This window comes from Carassius carassius, chromosome 1, assembly GCF_963082965.1.
Source record: "Carassius carassius chromosome 1, fCarCar2.1, whole genome shotgun sequence".
NCBI classification, from domain to species: domain Eukaryota; kingdom Metazoa; phylum Chordata; class Actinopteri; order Cypriniformes; family Cyprinidae; genus Carassius; species Carassius carassius.
In genome coordinates this window covers 36,189,606-36,207,903 of record NC_081755.1, presented here as the reverse complement: position 1 = coordinate 36,207,903, position 18,298 = coordinate 36,189,606, and the positions used below count along the sequence as shown (strand labels likewise).

Genomic DNA, 18,298 nt, shown 5'->3' with positions numbered 1-18,298 from the left:
ATCCATAACTGTTTTATTTCCTCTTTAATAGGCATGGTGAAATGGTGAGCTAACAACCAACTAAACTCAGCAATAAATGAGGGCGTGAGTGTGTGTGCATGTTAAAATTAAAACATCAAATATTTATAATAATATTAGGTTTTCATTAATTACAAACCTGCAATTATGTATTGATGCAGTTTTCCAGGTCCTGTTTGGTAGCAGTCTTATTATCGCAGTGATTGAAAAATTCTACTTGTGTAGATGTTTTAATTTGTACTGGTTTACGCATATTAACTGACGGTAGCTGTAAGAGTGAAATCGTTAGATGCACGTAAACATGTTTAAATGCAAATTATGACATAAATGCTAGTGAAACTAGTCAGATTGCATCAAAAATATGACAATCAATAATTTATTTTGTTACACCAGTAGGTGGCAACAAATTACTATCTTTAAGACCGATTCAGTGAATCATTCTCTCAGTTGATTCTTTCAAACACACTGATTCATTCAGGAACAAATCAAGTGACTGCTTTCATGAGTGAGTCACTGAATTATTCACTCAACCATTTCATTTAATAAAAATTGAATTAAAACACTGATTGATTCAGGAAAAAAAAAAATCAATAACAGTTCGCACTTTATACGTATTTGAAACCGTTTTCTTTCTCAAAGCAGAAATGTACAAAGTAACTGATAATATTATGTCATTAATGTCTTAAGTTACTGAATATTAACTTCTTGTTTATTGAATTGTACTCAATATCACTCTTGCAAGTTGTAGTGGCAATGTTGATCTGAGCTGAGCATATCTCCCCGACTGTGATTATGTAGCAAGTAATAACAGCCTTTTTAATTATATTTCATTTATAATATCTCACATCTGATTTGATTTTACATTCCTGTACATCTGTGATCGACTGCTATCTGAAACCGCTTGACAGTAAGTGTTCTGCTAGACTGAACGTCTTGCGGAGCAAAACTGAGCAGATGAAGTGTTTCTCTCTCAGCTCCTTTAATGATGTCTCTGATGGTTTTCAGAAGCATATTAAAAATGAATCCCGCATAGACATCATACACACTCTAATGTGTATTAAAATATTCGTTCTTAAGCTTAAAAAACGCCTCTATCTCATCAAACATTGACATTGTTAGCAGTGTTGTTATTGTAATTACTCGTGGGATGGGTCTCTACAGCGACTGAGAAAAGAGAGACAGGGGATGGTGATCTCTTGTTTAGTTTAATTAAAAAGCCTGCTATTAACACTAGGGGAAACAAACAAGCTGGTAATCCGCCCCAACCATAGTGCGTGAGTGAGTGTTTGTGTAACGGTATTGTGAACATTCAGGGTGAAACCAGATTGATTCGCAATCTCTGTTTGAGTCTAATCAAATCTTCCAGGGCAGAGCTAAATAATGAACACTTCTCCAGCATCTGATGTTGAAGACGGGGACAAAACACACCACATGCAACAGATAGAGATGTGGCCATGCGCTGCTACTTTTCTTTTGCTTTTCTTAGTCCGTGTAAAGTATGTCTGTGAATGTGTTTCTGATTGTGTGACTCATCCAAGATGGACTTGTTAGTAAAAGAGTTGTTTCTCAGTCAGTTTGATGGCCCCTAGGTGGTAATAGCAAATATACAACAGCGAGGAAAAGTCTCTTTGCTCCATCTGAAACCACAGAAAGAGAGAGGAGTGATTGTTTAGTTTTGTTTAACAACATCTGACCGATTGCACCTCCTCCCACTGGATGGATTTTACATATCTCCTAAAATTAACAGATTTTTTGCTATTGTGTGTGTTTGTGTGTTTCAGCTATTGCCTCTACTGTATATCCACCAGACTAATTCACCCTGAAGAAGTCATTACATTTGATAGGGCTCCATTTAGAATATGCCTTTGGCTTTTTAAAATAATTGCAATGTTTTGAATGTGAAAGTGCAGCATTTACAATTCCAAAGGAATTCATTAGTTTAATTAAATTAGTTCTTCCTGTACTTTCTTGAAAAGGTAAATAGTGACAATTTAAGTCTTATTTGTTTGGGGTTTGTGAACCCCTGGGCTTTGTGTTTTCATGAAAAGCTAATACTTAATTATAATAAATAAATGCATAATTTAAATAAAAGCAAGATAAAATATAAACACACACAAAATAAATATTTTATTGCATCTCAAGTGCCCATTAGCCAACTGTGAACATACAAACATGTTGTTTAATTATTTGACTCTCATGGTAGGTCAAAGGGCTTTGGCTGCCAAATCCGTTTGAGAGTTATTGGGATGCATGGTTAATTTTGAATGGCTCACTGGAGAAATATGTTTTTGGCCTACAAAGTGTGTAGTAACTGCATCTGCCTGGAGGGCCTTACCGGATTATGATAACCAGCGAAACCTTAACAACTTGGGTGACACTAGTAGCACAGAAATGACATATTCCACCCTTAAAAAGGTCCTTGGTGAAAAGCCAGTGTTGTTATTGAGCAGCCAAATACTAGAGGCCATTGTAAAACAGGCCTCCGATGTTTAGCACTGGCTTTGTGTGTTTGCTGCATAATGAGCATAATGGAGGATTCTGTGCACATGTGTAAGTGTGTATTTAAGTAAAAGATGTCTTTGTATAACTTTGTAGGATTTATGTCATGTATTATGAAATCAAAGGGTAAACAGGAACGAAAAAGCAACAGATAGGAGAAGTGTAGTCTTATAGTCTGAGTTGAATCAGCAAACTCAGCTTACAGTATGTGATCTTATTTTTTCAGTGGTTTAATTTCTTTCTGACAAAATTCAGGATATACCTCAAGTATATGTATATTCAATTATACATACTCACTTAAATGGAATAAACATGGTAAATTATATGAAAAAACAGAGTTTCAAAAATCGTGTTTTTCACTGTCCATTCCAATTCATCACAATCAAACTGCGGTTGGGTTTTGATTAAGAAAAAAAATACAGCTAAATAATACAATAAAACACAATAAAAACTTGAAATATAATATTATAATGAATAATAACTAATAATAAACAATAGTAAATAATTAACATGAATAATAAAAAAACATGATTTTTCAAAATTAAAAAATCTGATCTGCTTTTGAAAATAAACTCAAAAAATAAACTCAAAAATATACACACACACAAACACACACATAAAAGTTTGGGATCAGAATGATTTTTTATGTTTTTAAGAAGGAGTTCTTATGCTTATCAAGGCTGCATTTATTTGATCAAAAATACAGGAACATTTTTATATTGTGAAATATTATTACGGTGTAATTTTAATATACCTTAAAATATAATTTATTTCTGTGATGCAAAGCTGAATTTCCATCAACCATTACTCCATTATAGATCATTATGGATCAGTATGGATTTTCTATTGTTTTCTTTTCATACGATGGCAGCCATTACTTCAGTGTCACATGTTCTTTGAGAAATCATTATATGCTGTTTTGCTGCTCAAAAACGATTCTAAGTATCATCAATTTGGAAACACTGTGCAAGGAAACCATAATGCATTTTCCAGAACACTTTGATAAATAGAAAGTTCAAAAGAACATCGTTTATTTTTAATAAAAACATTATTTTTTTAACATTCTAAATGTCTTTTTTGTCACCTTTGATCAATTTCCGCATACTTGCTGATTCAAAGTAATCTTACTGAGCCTAATCTATAATGCATATATACAGTATATATATATATATATATATATATCCAAGAGTGCCAGAACTGCCACTGATCTTCCTTCAAAACAAATTGGTGCATGACACCCCAGCCTATTTCTTTCCTGTCTCTCCTCTGTCTCCCCATCATTCATAACCTCCTCTCTCTCCTCTCCATATGCTCCTGATGAGCTCCCAGGCGAGCAGAAGGCAGTCTGTCTCCCTGATGGCAGCATGTGTGTGTTTAGCTGCGGTTAAAGGAACGGCCAAGGGGAAGATGAGAGGGGAGGCATTAGAAGATCTATGTTTAGGGTGCTAAAATGAAACTATTTTTTGTGTGTTTCAATACAAAGTCTGTAGCCTTTGATTTCATTGCTGGTTCTTTATTATCCAGGCTCCTAGAATTTGCCAGGGGTTTTCTCTTCTCTGATTGGTCACCTGTTTCATAGGCATATTTTGATTGGGTGCAGCTGCAGTCACACAGTTCAACTATACACACAGTTTCTATATCTATAGTTCCATCTTTTTTTTTTTATGTTTACATGCTAGTTTTGCCCCTATGATGCGGATAGAAACTTTTTTAATTTAGGAATATGAAATTGCTTCTCTTATTTATTTATTTATTTAGCTGCGAACCAGGTAAAGCTGGAGCTGAAGTCATTCTAATCTCTGCAAGATAAAAAAAGGTCTCTAGAATAAATATGCAGCAATACAAGGCTGTGCCGTTATGTTATCAGAAAATTCACAAAAACACATTGTATTCAGCACAGGTATTGCCTTTGCACACAGTAGTTGTTCATAAAAGTGGGATAAAGATAGGTGTGAAGATTTCTTATGAAGCTTTAGTGTTTAGAATTTGTTAGCTCTCATTTTCTCTCCCTTGCTCGCTAAACATCATTGTTCTCTTGTACTTTTTGAAAAGGTCTTGCTAACACGTTCTCAGGCTGTTATTTTGCATTGATTTTGCATGTCAGAGTAATTCTAGCTTGGCTTGTGTGATGGATGGAGGCAAACAACCTGTCTCCACTTCCGGGGTTGTGTGCTCACTCTCTCTTTCTCTGTGCCTGCAGCAGTTACCTGCTTTTAGCACATCAAATGGGTCGACTCTCTCTGCTGATGGTATCTGCTTCCATGCACAGGTCAAATCAATGCCCTTTGTTTCCTTACACTCAAGATGGTTATTTTTTTTCCCAGCATTTTGTCTTTATTAGAAGAATGAGTAGCTGAGGGTATGTGATCTCAGATGAGAGAATGAGACAGCAGGGTACAGTTTTCTTGGAATCAGCGCTTGAAGCCTTTTGGGTTTATTTCATTAATCTGGCCCACTGTGGACTCAAATTCAGCCGAAGCAGTCCCCTGTTGACTTTGCACTACCTTATATTAATTTAATACAGCTCTGAGCAGAGCTACATGGGATTGCGTTATTTATCATACGCATTAAATACAAATTTACTGTAGTTCATGCTTCAGCTCTAGCATTTCTATTAATGTATCACGTAAAGCCACAGTATCCACAAGTAAAAACAATGTTTTTACTATAATTAGAGGATTACAACTACTATTCTTGAAACAATTTAATAATAATCATAAAAAAATATTGTTTAATAATTTTATAGTATTTGTGTATCTGTATATATTACTGTAATTAATACTTTTCATGAATACTTTTCTTCATTTTATTTCATATTGACTTAAATTGTGACAGTAGAGGTATTTAGAATGTTACAAAAGACTTCTATTTATTTAATATTTAACTTTAACTTTAAACACGGATGCTAATAAATGTTTCTTTAACAGCAAGTCAGCATATTAAAATAATTTCTGAAGCATCATGTGAGACTGAACACTGAGTAATGATGCTGAAAATTCAGATTTGCCATCACAGGAATAAAATTACTTTTTCAAATGTATTCAAACTTCATAAGATCTCACAATGTAGAATAAAAATAATAATAGCTAAGGTCATCAGATAACTGTAGGCAGAGTTGTATAAGTGCAGTCACCAATATGTAGTTGTTCTCTGAACAAAACAACTTTAACAGAGTGATATCACTCAATTATTCAGCCAGTTTAAGTGAATTGAATATGTCCTTCTTGCTTCCATTCAAAGCTCTTATTGCTTAAACACAGTTTAGTCACATTGTCAGGGTGTATTAGTGGTTCAAACTCCCTAAAGCAAGTATCAGTTGCGTCTGTCCTTCGACAGGCTGCTCTCTGAAAGTTAATGCTCCTTCTCAGGAGAGTATGAGTGCTATTAAAGTATTTAATGCTAACAACATTAACCACAAGGTCATTCAATTTAGCCATTCCTCAGAAGCACCGCTGCTATCTGTTTCTCAGAACAACCCTGATGATTGTTTAAAGCACCAGCTCTGCTTAATAAAACACCAGCTGCTTTCAGATTCAATGCTTTAAATAATATGTGAATAATTCATTGGATGGTGATGGTGTTTTTAGCCTCAAGCTTCCTGGAAGGGGGTGAAGGGGCAATAGGGAGACCACGGTGACAGTTGAGTCACTGAAAGAAGTGATTCAGATCCCACTGAGCTGGAAGTACACGATATGTTGTTCCTCACAGAGAGAATGATTTCAGGTCTTCATTCTGTTTTCTCAAGTTTAAAATGGCACATATTTAAACAGAACAGAACAAAACAGATCAGAATAGAATAGAATAGAATAGAATAGAAAATATATTATTACAATATTTTAAGTGCCAGTTCATCACGACAGTTAATACTTCTTATGACAGGTTCTCAAACATTTCTCACCTAATATACATTCACAAAATATATTTAGATACATTAAAAAAAGAATGTGAATAATCACATTTTTAATTTAGTAAATTTGTGAATAATTTGTTGTTGCCACATCACTGCACTATTTGCTACTAGTGGCAGATATTTACACTACTGTTCTTTTAAAAATTATGAAAAAAATGTATCTTGGTTTCCTCAAAACTATTAACCAGAACAAACTCTTTTCGACATAGACAAAAATGGAACAGGATTTCTGAAAGTTCATGTGATATTGAAGATTTGCTGCTGAAAATTCCGCACTGCTATTACAGAAAAAAACTTAAAGCCTTATTGTATAATGCACAATAGAAATAGTTTAAATGCATTAATTATGCTTTGTAATGCACCTTATAATACATTGTACAATCTAATGAATAATTGTAACCACAGTTAATACAACAAAAGTGAAAAGTGAAAGTGACGTGACATTCAGCCAAGTATGGTGACCCATATTCAGAATTCGTGCTCTGCACTTAACCCATCCAAAGTGCACACACACTGTGAACACACACCCAGAGCAGTGGGCAGCCATTTATGATGCAGCACCCGGGGAGCATTTGGGGGTTCGATGCCTTGCTCAAGGGCACCTAAGTCGTGGTATTGAGAGTGCTGTACATGCACTCCCCCCACCCACAATTCCTGCCGGCCCAAGACTCGAACTCACAACCCTTCGATTGCGTGACTAACTCTCTAACCATTAGGCCACAACTTCCCCATACACTTATCAATTTTGATAAGTTGCACTATGTATTTTAAATTTGCTTATAATTATTTACAACAAGATAAAATGTACACATGATATCATTATATCAGCACACATTATAAATAATTGTAATGAATTATACCCTTTAATAACCCTTTATAATGCATTATCCATAAAGGCTTTATGTAAATTGTTACAACAAAAAAATCTATATTTAAAAAAAAAATCAAAATAGAAAATAAGGATGCACCGATACCACTTTTTCCAGTAATCGCCCAATACCAATACTTTTATTTTTGGTACTTGCCGATACCGAGTACCGATACTGATATTTTTCTTGCATTTGTAATTTTTTTAAATATTGGGTACAGAATCCAAAAGAGTATGTATAATGTTAGCTGGTTGACTTAATTTATTAAATACAGTCAAACCAAAATTTATTCAGACACCATTTCACATTATCACAGTTTATTCTAGTTTAGAAGATGGTAATAAAATATTACAAGAACTCATAGTTAAACTGTGTGAGAACAAAACCATATTGATAATGTTAGATTAATTATAATGATAGAAAGGGATGTAATGGATTACAATCAACCAAAAATTATTCAGACAGCTGTTAGTATGACAGTATTTAAACAACGATCAATACTTAGTCAGGCAACCCTTTAATGACTGCCTGTAGTCTCCTGGACATGCTGCCATCCAGGTTCATGCAGACCTGAACTTAATTTTTTTCCCCCAGACTTGGTCTGAATAATTTTTGGTCCCAAATTTTTATCAGTTTTACTGGTAATTTTTGGGTACAATTTGTCACAGTTTACTTTATTTTGCTATCCTCACTTACATAAATTAACTATAGTGTCCTGCACCCACAAGACAAAAAAGTATTACTGAATGTTTAACATTATATTTATTGTTTAGATATCTTACGTAGACAACCTTAATCTCTAATAACTCCATTCTGCTGTCTGTTGTTCTGTTGTTGGTGTTGGTCTGAATATGGCTCTTAGCACATGCTGTGTGGTATCAGCGTTTGGTTTTGGGGCATTTTAACAAGTACAAGTACAGGAGCTCAGTATCGGCCCGATACCGATACCGTGCATCCTTAATAGAAAAGTTTTTTTTAAATTGTGATCAAATTTCACAATACAGCTGTATTTTTTATCAAATAAATGCAGCCTTAGTCAGCATAAAAGACTTTTGGCCCCAAACTTTTGAACAGTAATGCATGTTTGCTAAGAGTTTGCCATAGAGCTATTTGCCAGTATAGGCAGTAAATTAAATACGAGTTTGTTGTACATACAGTAAATTGTTCTAGCAAAGAAACTGTGGTATGGATTGATAAGTGAAATAATAAATCTATATGGCATGATGTATAAATGAAAGAACATACAAACATCAGTGAAGATATAATTCGAGCACTATGTCACCTGCAGCTTTCAGCAGTTTTGTTATCCTCTGTGAGTTCCTGGAATCTGGCCTCAGGTTTAAATGCAGTATTTCATCACCAGGGGCTAGACTTTAGCCCACTAAAACATTCAGGTACTTCATTAACATTTTATTAACAGAATTACTCCAGACAAGCGATCAGGACCAGTACCTCCTTCTCTGACCTCACCCCCTGCTGAAAACTTTCCTAACACATAAAGGCCTCACAACATCAGTTCTTGTAAGATGTATTTATTGATGTGTGTTAGTCATAAGAGGATATAAGGTTTGAATCATAACATGTGAAAGAGAAAATAAGTAAAGAGCAGTAGCTAGAAAGGGGAATGGTTGTTAGATTTAAAGTTGAATTTAGTGATTGTGTGGGAGTTTGTATTTGTGTGTTGGGAAGCTGACAGTGAAACTCATAAATGCTTGACAGAATGTGCTCGGGAAGGTTTTCGGTTGGAAGCCCTTTCTTATTGAGGATGTGTACCGAAAGCTTCTGTTTACACAAAAAAATACAACTCCAGCAATGTGAGAAGCAACTTTCTATATTTCGTGAACAGCAGTCAGAGAATTCGCCCCTCGTGTAGGATTTCACGTTTTCTATTACAGACTGAACAATGTTCCTATTCCTTTTGCATAATACAAAAGAGAGAGATGATTTGGGAATCAATTCTTGCCAACTGCACCAAAGGCAATTATCGTGCGTATATATGAAAGAGAGATAAAGGTAATGAAAGAGAGAATGAAAGATAGAGAGAATGAGGAGCTTAACTGTGGTCAATGTTTTTGTTTTTTTCTACAGCCAGTGTTGGGGCCTGCTTTCCGAAGCAAGGTAACCACACCCAGCTTCTCATATCCTCTCTTGTCGGCCCGCCTCTGGCCAATCAGACTGGCTTGTCATTTTGTTTCACTGATTTTGTCAGTTGTATGTCAATGTCTTGTCTCTGCATACTGCCTGGCCCGGTGTTGTCTGCGAGCCATGTGTGTTAGCAGCCGTCTTCATGATCAAGGAGAGGGGCTACACGTGCATTCGATTGCACCTCCTGTCCTCAGAGGTGGTTTGGGAATGCGTAAATATATGTCAGAGGCATCATGCACTTTTAAACTGAGGGGGCCCAAACAGTAAACCAAGGTGTCAAGGCTTGACTGGTTAGCATGGTTTGCACAGTTTGCCCCTGTTGGTAGATGCTGTAACTGCAATTTGCAAGGATCTGTGAAATGCCAATTGTAGGTCATATATGTTTCACTACATTATATAATCATCCTTTTTAAAACAGATTTTGATCATCTGTATGTTTTTTTTCCCCATCTTCTTAAAGTGATAATTCACCTTAAGTTGCTGGTCCCCATTGATTTCCGTAGTATGAAAAAAAGTCGATGGGGACCAGCAACTAAAGGTAAACTATACATTTAACTCTTCTTAACTAAATGATGAAATGAAATGTCTGTCATCATTTACTCACTTTCATGTGCTTCCGAACACAGTAACAGAGTTTAGTTTATTTTTGGAACACTAATGAAGATGGGGGGGGGTAGAGTAGAGTAGAGTGCAGTATCGTGGGTACTGCCGCGCTGTTTTGTGTTCATTTTGTAATTAAACTTTTATTTGAATGTCCACCGGTTCCCACCTCCTTCTTACCGTGATTATGAAGTTTGTATAGTGTTACACACTCCAAATTCACTTCATAACATCAGTCGAGTGTTTGAAAAAAATCCTTCTGTGAGATGATGTGGCTTCTTAAACAGAATAATTAAAGCACACAGTATTTCATTGTATTCTAAGCAGTGATAAAGGCTATGTTGATTAGCATTTCATTATAGATATACTTTATTATGATGAAAATTATAATAATAAGAACCATAAACCATATATTGCTGTGGTCGTGTGTTTAATAGTCACGTTGCATCAATGAAAGCAGCTGAACAAAGTTTGTTCAGCTGCAGCGATAGACATTTCCTGGATTTCTTCTTTGGGGCATATTTGAAGTTTCAGTGCAAAAACGACCTCTGGTCTTCGGATGGATATTTACTGCTGATAACAGAACAGTGCTTTACTGAAAGATACACTTGACAATCGCAGCTTCTGCCTAATCACGATTTATTGCCTTTGTGATTTAATTTCGATTAATTGTGCAGCCCTACATTAAATTATATGAGGGTGAATTACTGATTACATAATTTAAATTTTTGGGTGAACTATTTCTTTAAGTTGTTGAAAAGTGCTTTAAAGCACTTATTTCATCTAGGGCGTAAAATGAGCCTGAACTGCCACTGGTGCCCCCTCAAAAAATTTTGGAACATGATGCCCCTGACCTCTGTAGTCAATTTTTCAAATGCTTTTCTCTCCCAGCTCGTATAAACATATTTTCATGTGTGTATATGTGAATTTGCATGTGGTGAAGCATGCACTTGAGGTGAGTGATCAAGTATTTATGCTTAGAAAGTAAGAAATGCCACATCAGATGACAAAGGCGAATCGACAGGCAAAGCAAAATGTAATCTCCTACAGAGAAATTTTGGCTCCATTCTTTATTCTGATCTATAGCTCAGGCTTTTACTTTTCCTTAGTTCCCTCTTTTCGACTAAACCTGAGATCAATAACTCTGCAGGGAGCAGCCACTCGCTCTTGTGCTCCTTTCTGTTGTAATAAGTCTAACATCTCATCCCATTTTTCTCTCTTCCTCCCCTTCACCCCACTCTCCACCATCTGTCTGTGAATGCATTTGTGCTGCTGCATGTGTGTGTGTGATCGTCCATGACCGAATGGATGCTGGTGCCACACTCTTCACGTTCCTCAACTCCTCCTTGCCCCCTTTCATCTCTCTCTCAAACCAGACCCGGAGCGTGGCGGAGGTCACATGATCTCCACTGATGACCTGGAGTACCCGCGTGAATATCGCACACTGGGCAACAGCGCGAGGCGCTTCTCCAATGTGGGGCTGGTCCACACCTCTGAGCACCGGCACACGGTCATCGCCGCCCAGAGCCTGGAGGCCCTCACCAACCTGCACAAGGCCGACATGGAACGCAAGCGGGATGCCTTCATGGACCACCTGAAGAACAAGTACCCTCCCCAGCACTCCCTACCACCCTCTCCATCCCCCTCGCATGGCAGCATGAGGGGCACCGCAGAGAGAAGCGCACGTGAGCAGGTCTGTACAAGGCTTACCTTTCTTGATGTTGCTGGATAAATGTTATTCTTGGTAATGGACCGACATTCTGATTCATCAATCATATATTCCAGGGTTAAGTTAAGGGTGAGGACAAGAAACAATATTCTTTTAAATGGTTAGGGTTATGAATTTTTAATTTTATTACATTTTTAAATGTTTTAAATTTAATTAAATTAAATTTTACACTAATCAACCTTTGGAAGTGGATCTTAACCTTTCATCATTTCATCATAGTTGTCCTAAAAACCAATATATATATAATGATTTTTTTTAAATACAGTAACTTTACAGTAACTTCTGTGAAAAAAATAAGTTTTTTTTTATTTAAGCTATTTTAACATATTTTCAGTCTATTATTTAATAAGTTGATGTCGAACTAGAGATGATGTTGTACTCTACCATTCAAAAGTTTGGGATTGTTATTTAAAGAAGTCTCTGCTCACCAAGGTTGTATTTATTTGATCAAAAATACAGTAAAAATAGTAATATTTTAAATATTATTACAAGGTAAAATAATTGAAAATAATCTATTTTAATATTTTTTAAAATTGTATTAATTCCTGTCGTGTTAAAGTTGAATTTTCAGCTTTAAGTGTCACATGATCCTTCAGAAATCATTCTAATATGCTATTTTAATGCTCAAGCAACAGTTCTGATTATTATCAATGTTGCTATAGTGAGTGTATTTGGAAAAAAGCTCACACATAGGACAGGTTCTTGGTTCAACATCCTTAAGCCTCTGACTGGTTAATAGCAATGCTGCTCCAGTAACTACAAAAGGATGTTGATTCAGGAACATATGCTGCTAGTGTAAATTACATTAAGCATGCATGGACACACTCTCACACACACAAGATGCACAACATGTGGCTTTGAAATTGTACCCATCTGAGAGGTCTTGTGAAGAGGCATTGACACAAGGAGCCTGCAGTACATACAAACACTTCAGTCCCTGGTAACATAGTCTCAATATGCCCCAGCTTTCACACAGCTTGAAAAACGCTGTCAAAATGTCATTGAAACATTTTGTACTCACCATAGAGAACAGGCAGTTGCATACAAGAGTGCAGCGAAACAGCAGCCACTCTGTGAATGGAACAACTGGTTCTTATGGAGGAGGGTGACGTAATGTTGAATTCAAATATGGATGATGTCACTGCATCAAACCAGTTTCAGCCAATCAGCTGTGCGCATGAAAAGAGAGCGAGAGACACGCAGGTATAACAGGCATGTTTACGCTCAAATTTTTCAAAATCCACCTGCTCTGATATTTTCAGAGGGATGAGTGTCGAAAAAGAGACTTTTCTGCCTCTGCTTTCTGATTATCCACATCATCGCATTATCTCGCCATCAGTATATCCCCTTAGAAAATGATTTCATGTTGAATCCATTGTATTCAACATTTTTAAGATAGTAAATAACACACTGCAATGATATTTACATTATTTAAAATTGTATTCAATTAGAAATTGATAAAGTACGCTGAAAATGAATCAATATGAAAAAATACTTTGAAGCTGATGGACAAACCTATAAAATACACTGATTAAAAATGTTGACTTCTGAATCTGTTACTGTAGCCTTTTTTTTTTACAAAATAAATTGTTAAAAAATATTATATTAAAAATAGAATAGGAAATAAACTCTGTAACCAACACTGTTTGTAAAATGTTATATTTATTAGATAATTAAACGTTTTGTTTAAAATAAATAAATATGTATTTGCTGAATAATTTGCTTTTAAGAACATAAAACTAATGAAAATTAAAAACAGGAGCATCTAAGAGTTTGCAATGATGCCAAAATAAAAGTCCTGGTGGTGGGACAGAAAAGTTTATTGATAGATTGATAAATTTCTTATATATTGGTTGATAACTCGTATCTCTTTTTTATCATGCAGTTATAATAAATGACATAAATATATTGTATTAAAAGTATTATAAAAGTAGTTTGGTCACCTCATTTTGAGGTCCATTTCTCACTTTTAACTAATTATTAACTACAACTTTTGCCCCAATAAACACCTACTTTGCTGCTTGTTAATAGTTAGTAAGGTAGTTAAAATTAGGTATTAGGTAGGATTAGGGATGTAGAATATGGTCATGCAGAATAAGTGCTATATAAGTACTAATAAACAGCCAATATGTTTAGACATGATAATAAGCTACTAGTTAATAGTGAGAATTGGTCCCTAACTAAAGTGTTACTAGTAGTTCTTATGAATACACGTCCACAGTCTAGACTAGCACTAAACCAGCATAAACATGGGAACTCGTGCGGGTCTAAGCTAGTCTTTTCAGCAGGGCTCTCTCTTTTGTCTTTTCATCACCTATTTTACAGCTCTTTCATCCTCATGTATGTGATTCTCATCCCAGTTTATACCTGAGTGTGACATTAATGCCCAGTGAGTGTGTGGGAGATGATAGGATCAAATGAGAGGGAGAGAGAGAGAGAGAGAGAGAGAGGGAGAGATGGAGAGACGGGGAGGGGGGGGTGGAGAGAGAAAAGGAGAGACGGGGAGGTTTGGTGAGAGACAGGTGGAGTCCATGGTTGCCAAGGCAACACTGCCCTTATATGGAAACTGGTGATATCATATTACAAAGGTCAGGCTGGAGAGAAAGAGAGAGCGAGAGAACAAGGAATAAAGAGAGTGAGAGAGAAAGAGAGACAAGACCAAGGGAAAGGTTTTCGGAATATCCTCACCTCTGAAGGAAGACGCTTTCACAGGAATTCCTTCTTATTTATTTGTAGCCGTGGTGGAATAATGGAAAGGGGGAGGGGAAGAGGAGGACAAGAAGAGAGCGAGAGAGGGGACAGATGAGTGCAACAGTGTGTAAACCGGCGGGAGGAGAGTTAATTACCCTCAAACCAGCCTTTTCCCGAGACTCCAGCACGGAAGAGTTAAAGCAGCAGCCAGCCGATGCTGTAATGAATTAAATAAAGAACCTGCCGTCGCATGTGTTGGAGAGAGAAAGAGAGAAAGAGAGGGCAGGAATAAGAGAATGAGTATTCTGCACACCTGACAGCCAGCTGCTAAGACTGAAGGCATCTAGCTAGTGTGCACGCGTGTGTGTGTGTAGGGAGGGCGCACACTCACTGGCGCACATGCATGCAGGTGCAGGTGAGATTCTCTTGGTGTGTTTGGTTATTGCAAGATTGGCTGATGTGGTGACTGCATGCAGATGGACACCGCTTGGGTTTGATTTTTACAGTGTGAGTGTATCTGCGCATGAATGTTCTGAATGTATGTATTTGTAATCGTGTGTGCATGTGTGTGCATGTGATGGGGAGGAAGAGCTGTTTTACATGCAGGTCAGGTAGTGTATAGCTAGATGTAGTCTTGCTGGGCTGACACATGTTTCTCAGGTGGAGACTAATGCTGGTCACAGGATCAGATGCAACTAACATTCAGGCCTGATTGTTGTGTTTAGCGTGAATGAGGATTAAGGCTTCTTGCTTTAATAAAGGTGGATTGAGTTGTAATGCTGACGTATAGGTGCACATGGTGGCATTTGACTTGCAAACAAAAGCCACTATGTTTGTGATGCATGCAGGAGGTGGATTTAAAGGGGACACGCTCTATTGCACTTTTTAAGTATTTTATTTTGACCTCCTGATTAATGCTAGTTAAGGATTACTGCACGAGAATGTGTCATCATTTATATTTCAATACCAGTTTTCACTTTATAGCATTTAACAAGCAAGCTTTACTTGTTCCTGTACATTTAAGAATTAATGTAGGGTTGAGGTTTATGAGGTTTATGTAAATAAATAGTTTAACTTCCATGTGTCAATGCAGTCCATTACCAATCACAACTGGTCAGCTGTTTTCACCTTATAGTAATATGTTGCAAATGCTTTGACTGTGACCCTTTGAACTCGAGGCTCTCATTTTGTGGCAACATTTTAAAAATGATTTTTCAAACTCGTGAGTAAAACGAAGACTATTGGAGTGCATTTTGTAACAGGCTACTATTTTAGAAATTTTACTTTCAAATTTCATGTTCAACTCAGTGTTACTTGCTATTTCTTTGTAATTATTGGTTAAATGTACTACAATTTCTGGAGAAAATGGTTTCAACACCAATGTTTTCGAAGTGACTCTTAAAGTGCTTGTTGATTAAAATGGCACAACATTATCAAATTTACATTCAAATTTTAATCTCACCACAAGCATTAGGTTCTCAGCAGAATTTTCAGTCAGGTAACTGTATTAACTATACTTTGGATCTGCTTTTTCACTTGATCTGTTGCTGCTTGTTGATGTCAGGCTTATTCAGCAAAGATTTCACCATTATTTTATGTAACTGTTGAATAAACACTTACTTTATCTTGATCGAATCACAAAACAATATGAGCCCCTTTTATAGTTATATATTTAGTGCTGCCCATATGAAATGAATGTTAGTATCTGGTATAAACAGAATTTTTTAAAAATGCTTCCTTTCGAATGCACCTGTATCATCTATTAACCCTTAAACATGCTGTTGATTTCCCGCTGGCAAAAGCAGCCGCAGCTTAGACAGCCCATTTAGAGTTGTTTCTTAGCAACTGAGGACGCTAACCTCATACCGCTTCATGGAATTCTACTTGTTTGGGGAAAATAACATCACCAAGCCACAGCTCGCCGGCCCTGCAGTGCATAAATCCATAAGACGCTGAAACGGCCCCTCAATTATGATCCAATATGATGGCGTCGGTAGTTGTGTTATTTCAGTTATTTATCAAAAGCTATGTCAAAGAGAGAAATTTAGGGCTGTCACATTGAAATGATTTAGGAGACTTTTCATTGCTGTGAATTTTTCACTTCCTTCGTGGTTTGGCTGGAGACCACAGCACAAATTGAAATGGCCGCGAAGTTGTGTGTGTGTGTGTGTGCGAGCTGGTAACTTAGCCATACATTTCAGACAAATTTGCTGAGATATGTTGTTGATAAATTGTATTAGTACTTTTTGAGAAAATCATTTACAAGCATAATTTAATATAATTATTTAATGTAAAAACAAATTATATATATATATATATATATATATATATATATATATATATATATATATATATATATATATATATATATATATATATATATATATATATATATATATAAGTTGCATTTTATGGTGGATAGGGTTGGTCTGTTGTAATTATGAATAATACAAATAAGAAAAACATGTCCAAAAGCTTTTTTTATATATCCATGATGATAGGTGTCCACTTTTAAAGTCCACTTTTTTATCATCCAGTGAATCCAGTGACTCATGCACTTTTCATTTTCATTTACATTTTAGATGAATGTTTGAGATGGTGTGTGTGTGTGTGCGTGTGTGTGTGTGTGTGTGTTGAATATGAGGGGTGTATAGACTGGCTACACTGCCATTCCTTTCATGCTTCAGACAATCGTTTCCCACGTAATACGAGAATGCTTTGGCTTAAAAATGCTGCTGGGAGACATTTAATATTATGTCCTTGAGCAGGCACTTAAATCTCAAGCTGTTCCAAAGTATGGTTTTATCCCCCCGGATTGACCATCATCTGTACAAGAGGCTTGGCTTTAGGCTGAACTTCAGTACCAGAACACCTCCTGGCAGCATTGCAATGGGTCCATCTGCTGCTCAGTAGTACCTCACATCAGGTAACCCAGAATCAATCCCTGCAGGTGAGGCCCTGCCCCTATATCTGACCCGTTTCTGTCAATCATTAAAACAGCTCAGATGAGAAACCAGTTAAACCTGCTTTATAACACAATAAACACAGAGAAGGGTTGGCCAGTTTTCCATATATCAGCAACACAGATACACTCAACAACACTGAAATATATATTATATGATTTTAGGTATATGTGGTATTTTTGGAGAGACACTGATGCAATGATGCAATGTGTATATGCTAAAGTTGTCTTAACCTCAACTTTGTGGTGTTTGTGTGTATTTAATATAAAGAGAAAGTGACATACAGCCAAGTATGGTGACCCATACTCAGAATTTTTGCTCTGCATTTAACCCATCCAAAGTGCACACACATAGCATTCACACACACACCGTGAACAGCAATTTATGCTGCGTGGAGCATTTGAGGGTTCAGTGCCTTGCTCAAGGGCACCTCAGTCGTGGTATTGCCGGCCCAAGACTCGAACCTACAACCCTAGGGTTAGGAGTCAAACTCTCTAACCACTAGGCCACGACTTTCCTAAAATACATGCAGCACATGTTTGCAGTAGTGCTTTATAGAGCTCCATGTATTTTTCCTATTGCTGCTCCTTGTAGGGCATTGGCAGGATGAATTGCACAAAGTTGAAAGCAGGTGAATGAATACACAGAATATTGTTCTACTATAAATATATTGCTGAAGTACTGCTATGTGAGCGGTGAGCTATTATGCATCATTGATATCTACATCCTGCGTCAAGGGAGTTCAACTGGATTTTTGGCCTTGTGTTGAAGAAAATGTTTAGTTGATGTTAAGCTTCCCAATTAATATATTTTCCTCTCTAAATGTATGTTTTTACATGCACACACTTTTAATCAGCTGACTATGTAGTCTACG

The 18,298-nt window shown here is 36.5% G+C and overlaps 1 protein-coding gene across 13 annotated transcripts in view; it reads left to right on the top strand.

Annotated features, from left to right (window-relative positions):
* srcin1a (SRC kinase signaling inhibitor 1a) overlaps nt 1-18,298 on the top strand; it is a 113,801-nt gene that overhangs the window by 41,308 nt on the left and 54,195 nt on the right. For 10 of the 13 annotated variants that reach the window (XM_059557626.1, XM_059557573.1, XM_059557635.1 and 7 more), the window contains exons 2-3: nt 9,385-9,414; nt 11,418-11,734. In XM_059557626.1, coding sequence (XP_059413609.1) covers nt 9,385-9,414; nt 11,418-11,734 — 347 coding nt within the window. Of the gene's footprint in view, nt 1-9,384; nt 9,415-11,417; nt 11,735-14,379; nt 14,877-18,298 lie in introns of those variants that run through there. The other 3 variants (XM_059557601.1, XM_059557609.1, XM_059557643.1) reach the window with 2 other exon arrangements.